Source organism: Schistocerca americana, chromosome 5 (genome assembly GCF_021461395.2).
Source record: "Schistocerca americana isolate TAMUIC-IGC-003095 chromosome 5, iqSchAmer2.1, whole genome shotgun sequence".
Classification (NCBI taxonomy): Eukaryota; Metazoa; Arthropoda; class Insecta; order Orthoptera; family Acrididae; genus Schistocerca; species Schistocerca americana.
This window is the reverse complement of record NC_060123.1, coordinates 182,923,851-182,935,104: the sequence shown is the minus strand read 5'-3', so window position 1 is coordinate 182,935,104 and position 11,254 is coordinate 182,923,851. Positions and strand designations below refer to the sequence as shown.

The following is an 11,254-nucleotide window of genomic DNA, read 5'->3' as shown; positions in this document are numbered from 1 at the left end:
ACATGTTTGCCCCAACCACCGATTTTCAGTGTGCCAAAATTGTTTGTAATCATATCTCAAATATGTAAAAATGTTTATAATATTCAGTGATAAAAGTGCAATCCAAAATAAAATTTCCTTAAATTACAGTTTCGTTTTTCTTATTGGGGTACCCCGAGACCCCACTAGAGTATTAGTGTATGAGTATTTCACCAGAGTAGTTAAGGGTTAAATGAGACGTACCCTCTGACTTGCACTTCACAGCGGTTTGCGGAGTATACAGGAGATGTAGATAGATGTAGAAGAATCGATGCGACCACGAAACTTGACAAATGTACTGGATGACTTAGTATGACGTCAATTCCACTTCGAGTGGAATTTCATCTCCCATTTCTTTCGCTCCCAATGCCGCTGTCGAAATTTTTACAAGATATTTGGTCGAAATTCATCGTGGATGTGATGTGTTTGGTTTGCTGATACCAGTGATCTCTACTGGCTGATGCTAATGCCAAAGCCAAAGAGGTTGTGTTGCTGTTTTGAATTGAGTACGAACGCACACGAAGTAAACACTAAACAGTGAGATGTTGCTGTTGTTTTTCTTGTATGGTGATCAACCCTGAGGCAGAAATTTGTTTGACAACAATGCAAATGCGTAATCTCAGCAGAGTTTGAAGACAACAGTTATTATGTGTAATGACACTGTTATCGTAAGGTACAAATATGAACGCTATTGCCGCTTTTGAAGATTCGATCACAACAGTGTTTATTACGTTATTTTAATAAAGAAAAAATACACTTTACATGAAATGATGCGTAGCGTGTTACTTAGGTACGACGCGTCTCAACTTCAGTGTAGAAGTGGTGTGCGGATAAACATGTTGGTTGCCTGTGAACGATAACATATTTTTTAAAGACACTTGTTTCCGCAAATTTTCAGCGAGTTGCAACTGCAGTGTATAATTTCCACCTCGCGGTGACCTCTTGCGTTGTGAAACTGGTGTAAATGTTGGAAGCTTTTCTTTCCCTACAACCAGTAGGAATACATTTAGGACGTTGTTGAATAATCACAAATGTTTTACTTACAATTGAAGGAAAACCAAGTTTATATTTCTTGTGTTGCCAAGGGAGGAAGATTGGGTTCTGTCAGAGCTTATAATAATAATAATATAATATTAGAATCCGCTTTAACGTGATGACTCTATCCTTGCAGAGAATAATCACATGGTCACATGGAGAACGTCTGGAAGTGTGACTACCCAAACAGTTCGCTTTTACAAGTCAGGGTTACAAAATGTTAAGCTGTCACATACATAGCGAACTAGATAGAAGTTTAACTTGTTTATGAAAGTACTGGGTCAACGATGAGTTTCTCGCGATCATTGTATTAGACGCTGGGTTTGTGTTTTTTTGCGTCATGGAACTTTTAACAGCCCATCAGTAATTGTTGCAAACTCTGCTCATCAAGAATAGTCATCATTTTTCTAAGGACTCTTTCTTGTGAAATGGAAGAGCGTAGTGATGACACCTTGAACTTCGTCAACGTTATTGTTGTGATCGTAAGTCAAATGATTGCTTATGTGGGCATTAATAAATAACACACCAATAGAGATATTCAGATCTGTAACGTAATACGCGGTCGTGGTTGGTTGAAAGACGACAGTGTATTGTGAGTAGGCGAGGTGGTATCGAACGCTTTAGTTAATTCGACGGCGTCCACCAACACGGAAGACGTTCGATACTCAAGAAATGACTTACTGTAAAAGGATGACGGGTCACCAACAAAACGAAAACATTAACAGAAAGGAAACTGATGACCTCTCGGATCTTCTACCGTAATAAGGTTTTTTTTCGATGATTATCCTGTTTTTATCGTCTTCAGACCTACGTAAAACGTGAAAATCCCCGATATCCTTGGGGAGATAGGGGTCTGCATGAGAGATATAAATGTAACTCAGGAATGCACAAAAAATATGACATTCATTGACATCAAAAACTTGCAATCAAATTGGCATCCTACAGCCTAGACTACGACTCTGTCTGTGCAGCAGCCTATCACCACAACTTTCACTAACTCACAACCAAACATTCTCATCTAATTTAACTTAGACTTCGAGCTTTGGTACAGTTCATTTTGTCAACACAACCTCCATTGAAAGTTGGGCCAACTGTATTGTCACTGGTCAGAGCAGAACAGCACTATCTCAATCATCAATACACTCATGATCTCCACTAAACTTATATAGGTGTGGGAAATAACATGATTTAGGCCACCATCCTCTGTGACCTAGATAAGTTACAAAAGGTTGCTATGATTGTGCCGCACAGCATAGGAAGATGATGATTTTGGCATTGTGACTCTCAAAGTTTTTTTTCCTGTCATCTGTGCTGTTTGTGCCTTGGTATGAGCTGGTTGTATAGGCCACGAGTGGTAGTGCTAGAGTTTCCAAGTGGGGGGGGGGGGGGGGATTATTTGTCCTCCCATCTCGATTTGGGAGAAAACTAACTACACTAGCATAAATTCTGTTTTTACCTGCAGTTGCTCCTTCTTGGAAGGTAAGCTTACAAGGAGATAAATTCTTTTAATTTCCTTATTTACTGGACAAAATTTGATTGTGGTACTGTGATCCTCTGCAAAGCCCATATCAGGTCGTACTTAAGCACTATTTGCTGCTATATTCAAACCTCAGTCAGTTAGAGCATTATGAGATGGATGGTAAATAGACTTCTACTGGATAATGAACTCTGTTAATATAAACAAAGTGTTGTAGGTAATTGCTTTTTTACCTCTTTGTCATTCATATTTCTCAGTTTACTAAATCACCTGACTGCTACTGTGTCACATGTTATTTCAGTTAACAATTCTTCCTTCATTATTGATGTTTCTGAGCAGTTGACTATCATCATTCAGCAGTTCCTGCTCTATGTGCAGCCACTATACACCAGTATGACTATAGGCCTGAAGATGATCATGTGATGATTGAAACTGTTCACCCTTTAATAAATATGCCTTGCAATTTAGACTCTTATAATTAATTTCTGCATTGCTAATGATGCCGTGTTTGGTAACAAAGGGCTACGGACTGTAGGCCTTCAAATTTTCTTTGTTTAAAGAAGAATTTTGGACAAGGGCGTTTGTGGTTAGCCATGACATAGCTCCAACCTTCATTTGGCTGTAATATTAATTATGTGTTTGAATAACAACTTACAGTCATGCCTAATAAGCTTACTAAGAGCTGTAAGGTGCAGCCTGTGTACATACTTGTCCTTACTTTCTGAAACTAAAAAAATATAACCTATGTCATTAGCTGCCTACAAGTTGGTACTGCAAATACTTACACTTTGTTGAGATGAGACTCTATGATGTGTTGGTTCGCATCGATACATAGCGGTCGAATCCTCCCTATGTCATGCTGATTCGTTGTTGTCCTTGCAAGTTCTTCGTGTCTATAGCTGTCACAGTTTGAACATGCCGCATTTGGTGTGTCATTTCTCTAGTCACTTCATAATTGGTTCTTGCGACATTTCTGTATCAACTGCTACACTACATAATTGATTCTGCAGTGTTGGTGCAGCATTGATGCTACGGTCATCACTGTACATAGTCATCATGAGCACTGACCAAAAACATGTATCACTTTGCTACTGTCAAATCAGTCAAAATTTATCAAATTATGATGAGTTATGTGTGTCATTGAATTGTTAGGGAACTCATGGCTCTTGTAAACATTTTTAATAAGAAGCTGGGCTGTTATGCAACAGGCACTCATACAGGGTGAACATTAATAAAACTGATAAATTGCAGGGGCGGATTCCTGACAAGAAATGGAGGAAAAAAGGTCCAATGAACATTTGTTCAGAAATGGACAGTGCCTGTGCAACAACAACAAATCATCCCCGAACACAATAAAGAGCTGCATTGCATCCATGTCACAACAGACATTGCATTCACATAACAACAGATGTTGAAAATGGCCTCCTTGGTAGCGATTGTCATGCAGGATACATAAAATTGATCTCTTGACTGACACCATGTTGGTGGGCCACTTGTCTGGAGCTTGTACTAGTGTTCCCCTCAATATCCTGTACAACCTTGTCCTCCAAGTGTACGCACAATCCAGCGCCTTCCTGCATGTTCATTTGTCTGAAAGGACCCGTCCTCCAAGTCTTGTGTACGCAAAATCCAGCGCCTTCCTGCATGTTCATTTGTCTGAAAGGACCCGTGATCACACAAACGCCCAAAAAGGGCTTGAGGTGTTGTATGATGTGGTTGGTGTCTGTGATGGTACTTGTTTTAGTATATCTGTGCTGCCTCTTAACAGTTTCCATCTTCATGGCCATACACAAACACCATCCCGGCTTGTTCCCAACAAGAATACTGGACATTTCTGTTGCTTACAGTATGCTGTATCAATTGCACAGCCTGCAACACACAGGGAACACACAGCACGTGATCAGAGGAACATTCATTTGTTAGTCCACATGCTGTGGCTGTGATGGATTTCCATACACATGTTCATAGGACCTTTTTTTTCCTCCGTTTCCAGTTAGGAATCCATCCCTGCAGTTTGTTGGTTTTATAAATGTTCACCCTGTATATAGCCTTAATTGATAGTTATTTTCACTTTGTTGTGATGAACAATTTCTGTACTTTAGGAAAGAAAATGGGTGAGTCTGTACTGCCAGATAGAAAAGAAAAATATGTGGCACATACAATTGAGTTAAACAAGAAACCTGTGTTCTTTGTTCTTACATATGAACTACAAAAATAGTTATGTCTGACTAAATTATTTGTTTTTTAGAACAGTCTGGTAATACACTGGAGCCTCGCGATGGAGACTTGCAAAGAATGCAGTAGATTACAACAAAGAATTGATATTTCCCTTACTATTACTGAAATGTATTCATGGCTTTTGGATTCATATGTCCTGGTAACATATTTTGAGTACTACTGGAGTATTATCATTACAGTTTGAAGAACAGTGTTTTCACATATATACATGTTAAATTGCTTATATCTTCCCAGGACTATTATGTGGACAAGCACTGGCAAAAACTGCCACCATCTTGGCAAAATTCTTTTAAAGATGTTGATCCTCAAGAACTCAGTTCACTAATAAATAATCAAACCAATGAACTGAGGTTAGTGAACAGAATGGTGTCAAATTTATTTTGCATACTATTGTCTGTACCCTGTCATTCTTGTGTTGATGTTTTTGATACTGTCTATTAAAGAATGTCGTGTTTTGTTCACTTACAGGTCCAAGAGACCCTGGCCACTTAGCTTACTGACATTAAGGTACTTGTTAGTGAAACTGCAACTGTCAAGGAAACAAGTGGCAGAAAGTTTTCAAGCACATCTTGTATCACACTGTTATGGAAAGAATTGCCATGAACATAGAACTGAAATAAAAGTACCATCTGTTTTAGCACCTACAGCCAAAGTTAATGAAACATCGGGAGAACATCTAATTTCTAAAGTAGATAAAGTCTTGACAAGACATGTTAAACCAAAAAAGCAGTATGAAATAAATTCGATGGCAAAGGTAATGACTGTATTGTGATACACATAGTATTCATATTGCATTAAAGTTAGTTTATGGATTACATGGCTCTAAACTTCGCGTGTTTTAATATATTCTACCTTCATTTCTTGTCGACAGGTAACTGCGCAAGCAGCTGAACATTGTGATGTGAAGTTGATTGTGGACGTCGGATCAGGACTGGGACATTTGTCACGAATGCTGGCATACAGATATGGGCTTCAGGTGTGCTGTATAGAAGCTCAAGGTAACCTTCTGGAACAAGCAAGGTTGGTTTTTTTCCCTGTACAAGGGTAAGGGAGAAAGATAAAGAACAGGGGAGGTGGCAGTATGTTCCCAACTTTCACTTGGCTATTTAATTTTGAAACATAATGATAAACTACAGACAGGATTTGGTCAAAATATGTCAGGGTTTAGTGTACTGCACCTATCAGTTTCAGTTGGCAACCCTGACCAAATGTGTGTTGTATGCTTCAAATTTTTACATTGCTGAATAGGAGCAAATCATAAAATTTTGTGTGGCTTGGAGCAGTGGCCCGTGTTAACACAAATTACGATGATGGGAACCATTATCCGAACCAGTTTTGTCATGGAGTTTCAACAGCATTGTGACAGAACAGTAATGATAGCCATGTGGCATTACCTGAGAGGAACAGTATTCTCAGGTGGGTGAGACAGTGGAGGGCAACTGGTAGTGTTCAGGACGGGCAGTCACCAGATTGGGGAAGAAGTGATTGAACATGTGAGAACCTAAAATGAGTGTGCATATCACTCGAATACTGTACCATTTAGCATAGTTAAATTTACAAACGCCCCATCACAATGTTCATGGGGCCACGTATTTGATGATTTGATGTTTCATTTATACAAACTCCAGGTGGTTCAAACGTTGAGAGACATTGCTAGACAAAACTGACTCACCAACTGAACTGACTGACTTGCACTGATTTATTGAGAAACACTGTTTCTCCAGCAACTGCTGGTGTCTGGTGACACAGCCTTTTTAATTTCTGTATATTTGAAAAAGAATGATGCCGTACATGTTGTAACAATGAATGCCAAATGCTACTGCAAAATGTTGTCGAATTTCCTCATTCCAGAACTGCAGGCAAGTGGATTCCTGAATAACATATGGTTTCCACGTGTCGGTACTAGGTTCATGCAGCACACCAAAGTTAGGCTATACTTCGACAAACATTTCCAAATTGTATGATTTATTACTTTGACACTGTGATGTACCCATTCCACTCCCCAGATTTAACATCTCCGGATTATTTCCTCTCAGGTTAGCCGAAGGAAATAGTCTTTGCCAGTTGTTTCCAGACAGCTGACAAATCTAAGATTGCCCTCTACTATGAAATAAGCACCATTAAATGGGCTATTTTAAGACATGTTGTGGAAGCCTACCCACGACATCTTCAGCAGTGCGTCCATACAAATAAAGATATTTAGGGCGAAGTGACTGTCAAGGTTTAGTGAGGCCTACCAGTATGTTTTACATACTACAGTAAGTGCCAATTTATGTTCCTGTACTTCATAATAATGTTAAGTCACTACTTGAATTCACAATGTTTCACTTATGATTTGGTAGATTCAGTATGCACCAATCAGTATGGAATCTGTGTAATAACAATATTCAAAGAAAACTTCTCACATACTGCTGATGGGAATTTTGAAACGTTCCACATAGCTGGGGAGGATGTTCATACATCAGTCTATTACTTGGAGTGATAGCAGTTGTACGTGAATAATTATGTTGTGAAACTGTGTTATGGCAACCTCTCAGACTTCAAAACAGGCATGGATGTTGAAACTCATCTTGCCAGAGCCTCAGTAATGCAAATGGTGACCATTATTGGTTTCAGGAAAAGTACCATGTGAACTATAATGACAGCCTCCTTCAAATAAGGAAAAACATCATCAAAAACTGCAACAGTCTAATTGTGACAGAAGGGCTCTGAAGTGGATTATGGCCATTTAACTCATTAGAGCAGCATCCCAGGTAACATTTGAAAAGAAGACACAACTACAGGAAGCTGTATCATCCAAAGTTATCCAATGTTAAGTGCACATGGCAAACATTCAGTGTAGAGCAGCTATTTCAGAAGGATTAATCACATCATGCAATGCTTTGAAATGACTAAATATGTGTCATAATTCTACAAACATGAGACAGTGATGGGAGAATGCCGGCTGCTTGTACGACTTGTTCTCCACATTATTCCTGACCAGTGTGAAGAATACCGGCAGAAACCTGTCGTGCTGAATGTGGTTATTGTGCTGTGAAACATATTGCTGTGGGGTGCGATATTTCTCTATAGGCTGAACACAGTTCATTTCTTGAATCTACATGTTATGTCATAGCATAATGACAATATTCTGGGAAACCATCCTCATGTAACACAGCAGACCATCAAGCTCCCAACAACTTGTCTGGAATTGTTTGAAACTGGTTTAATAAACACAGTAACAAAGTACACCACCTTGTGTTGCTCTCTCATTCCCATGATCTTATTTTAATTGCACTTTTGTGGCGTATTCTGGAGGACAAATTGCACATTAGACATATTTTTCTAGGCAGCCTTCCTATGTTAGTGACCTTTTTGTGGGAGGGAGTGCATAGCCAAGTGATTGTTGTGCAAGATTTATATTTGTCCATCCACATACATAAGCTGTAATTCTTACCAAAGAAAGACCAGCAGCCTCCTTATAAATATTTTCCCTCTTTTTCACAGATGGCCATAGAGAACCCTTGTTTATTAATGTGATAATCTTGCATGGAACCACTGGACCCACACAATATGTGTGAGTGACAGTTTGATCTTTCAGTGATAAATATTTTAGGTTAATTAGAGTTTTCTGTCCCTTAAATTCAGTGATGAACCAAAATATTGTGAACCCTGCCCACTGTGAGACTGAATGCAGCCTGGTGGCATTGCAGGCATATAACGCGTTACGGAAAGCTTATAAGCAAAGCAGAGATGAATGGAGATTCTAGTGTCAAAACAGGCCACAAATGGGAAAATTTACCGACATAAGGGCATTGACAAAGGGAAAATTGTTATGCTGTTTTTCCTGGGAATGAAGATGTGAAAAAAATTGACTCTGTTCATGTGGTAATGTCATGAGCCCCTACAGAAAGTGGTTGAAGAATGGTGAAACCATGAGTAGGCGACAGAGTGTGGGACTTCTAGAGTCTTACCCTCTCTGTAAAGCAGGATATGATTTGTAGCAGATCTGATAACAGAGTGTAATACTGCTTCAGGCACAAGTATTTTTGAACACAACATCCAGCACATATTGTTGAGGCTCAGCGGCAAACAGCTTACTTTCCCATGTTGGTCCAACAACATCATCAGTTGCAGTTGCAGTGGCCACAGGATCATCATGATTGATTGTTGATCTGTGAAAACATGCCTGGTCATATGAGTAATATTTCTTGTTACACTGGGCTGATGATCTTGTCCAGACACTGTATCATCTTGATGAATGTGGCTGTTTGAGACATGCGCCACTGATACTGGCCAGTGGGGGCAGCATTATACTATGGCGGGATTTACCTGTGCTTCCTGGACCTGTGGTGTTAGTTGAAAGCAGCGTAACGGCTGCGAACTATGTGAACTTTATTGCAGATACCTCCAATTCTTCATGTTTGAAGTCTTCACTGCTGGTGATGGCATCTTCCAACAGGATAACTGTCCATATCACAAGACAAGAAATGTGCTACAGTCATTTGAAGTGCATGATAGTGAACTCACATTGATGTCTTGGCCAACATCTTTGGCTTATGTGAACCCAATGGCACATATCTGGGACACTTTGAGGCCCCAGCTCTACACCCATAAACTTTCAGCACAATTTGCAGGAATTGTGTGACCTGGTGGAACACACCTCTGGGAATCTACAAGTTTGTTGAGTACATGCAATGCAGAAATGCTGTAATTCACTGTGAATATGGACCATCACTGTATTAAGCAGGTGGTCATAATTTTTGGCACATCAGTGTGTGTTCCTCCATCTTTCTGGGGCAGTATTATGATTTTGATAAGTTCTGTGTGATCCAATGGACACTTATAAATGTAGCTGATTTTCAGGGAATTTTGGCATGCAAAACTTTCTGAAAGTTTCTGTAAACACCTGCTGTGATATGGTCTGTGCTAGAACTACTGTGGAAATGTATTCATACAACAAATTTTTCCATTGATGTTCGGGTTCTCATCCATCATTTGAGAAATATTCCAATGAATATTTAATTTATTTGACAGTTTCATGCTACAGTAGATTTCTTCATAATTTTTGTATAGCTGAATAACTTCCATGTGCAATGAACATTTTTAGTAGTAATCCAGAGAAAGTATTGCTTCTCTACATTACAGGATACTTGATCTATCAAATATGTTGACAAAATGGATAACTATTAGTCATTCATTCTTTACTGTTATTTCAATGATTACGAGAATCTTCAAGTTCTCTTTTTTTCTCCGTGCTTTGCTAATATTTGACTACGGTGGTTTGTCTGATAGTAATATGTGACTTGTGGCAAGCCTTACCTCAGTTGCAACATCGTGTTTGAGGTGCCTTACTGCCTATTTCGCTCAACTGTTGATGTCCACAATATGTTGTGTCTGTGGTGTATGACCAAAGGTGACACCTCTATTCAGTCCAAAGATAGCTCCTTTGTCAAGATTCATGTTTAACAAGTTGATGTCTGTCTGTAGTATCTTGTTAGGCAACACTCACAGTTGATACTGTGCAGTTTGCTCTAATTTATTTGTTTGTTTCACTGTAGTTTTGCTGAGATTAGCTCTTTAATGGACTGCTGTGGCCAAATCGGCCCATTCCGTTGAAAAGTGAGGTGGTCGCAGATAGAAAGATGTAGCAATTATATAAAGAGTGGGCATTAACATCCACTTCACATTATTTATGCCATATTCTTGCTTTAGCAATTGATAGGCTAGTCTTCTTAATCATCATTTGCTGGGATTCTGTCATTAAGGAAGCTATTGAGATCGGAATGAACACCAATAATGTTAACTGGGACAGTAGCTGTACCCTTAGTGGTGCATGGAAGTGGTGCTTGATGCTGAAAGGCTCCAAGGAAATAAGCATAGTAGCATAAACAAAATCAACATTGCTAACAATGTTCTTCCTTCACATACTGATACAATCAGTGATACCATATAGTAGTTCCATGACTTCGTGACGTCTTCATGACATAGTTTGGCAAACTAACTAAAGTACCATACGGCCTACAGATAACTCCTGATGATGATGACGGAGGAAGACATTCATCCACAGACAGACAGTGGACTACAGATCCAGCTTATCTGACAGAGACTATTGAATCATCTTTTTCAGGCTGATCATTTGTGCACCAGTATATTGTGCTGCTTGGGCAGTGAGATTATTTTTTGTCATTTGGATACTGTGCTGCATTACAGTAACTGATTCATTAGCTGAAGCTTTTGTGCACTCAACTCAGTATTAAAAAGCAAGTACTAATCCAGAAGAAAGACAGATTTATGTATAGTGATAGCAGACAGTCACAGTCTTTTTGGAAAATGGGGAACAAAGATATAAAGCAACAGGAAATAAGCATAGTACCATAAACAAAATAGCTAACAATGTTCTTCCTTCATAGACTAATACAATCAGTGATACCATGTGGAATGACTTTGTGATGTTTTGGCAAACTAACTAAAGTACCATATGGCCTACAGATAACTCCTGATGAT

The 11,254-nt window shown here is 39.1% G+C and overlaps 1 protein-coding gene across 2 annotated transcripts in view; it reads left to right on the top strand.

Annotated features, from left to right (window-relative positions):
* The first annotated feature begins 542 nt into the window (after nucleotides 1-542).
* LOC124615398 (methyltransferase-like protein 25B) overlaps nucleotides 543-11,254 on the top strand; it is a 95,364-nt gene continuing 84,652 nt past the window's right edge. The window contains exons 1-5 of one of the 2 annotated variants that reach the window (XM_047143233.1): nucleotides 554-691; nucleotides 4,779-4,907; nucleotides 5,003-5,118; nucleotides 5,237-5,522; nucleotides 5,640-5,788. In XM_047143233.1, coding sequence (XP_046999189.1) covers nucleotides 4,809-4,907; nucleotides 5,003-5,118; nucleotides 5,237-5,522; nucleotides 5,640-5,788 — 650 coding nt within the window. In that variant the 5' untranslated portion in view covers nucleotides 554-691; nucleotides 4,779-4,808. Of the gene's footprint in view, nucleotides 692-4,778; nucleotides 4,908-5,002; nucleotides 5,119-5,236; nucleotides 5,523-5,639; nucleotides 5,789-11,254 lie in introns of both variants that reach the window. The other variant, XM_047143234.1, reaches the window with a different exon arrangement.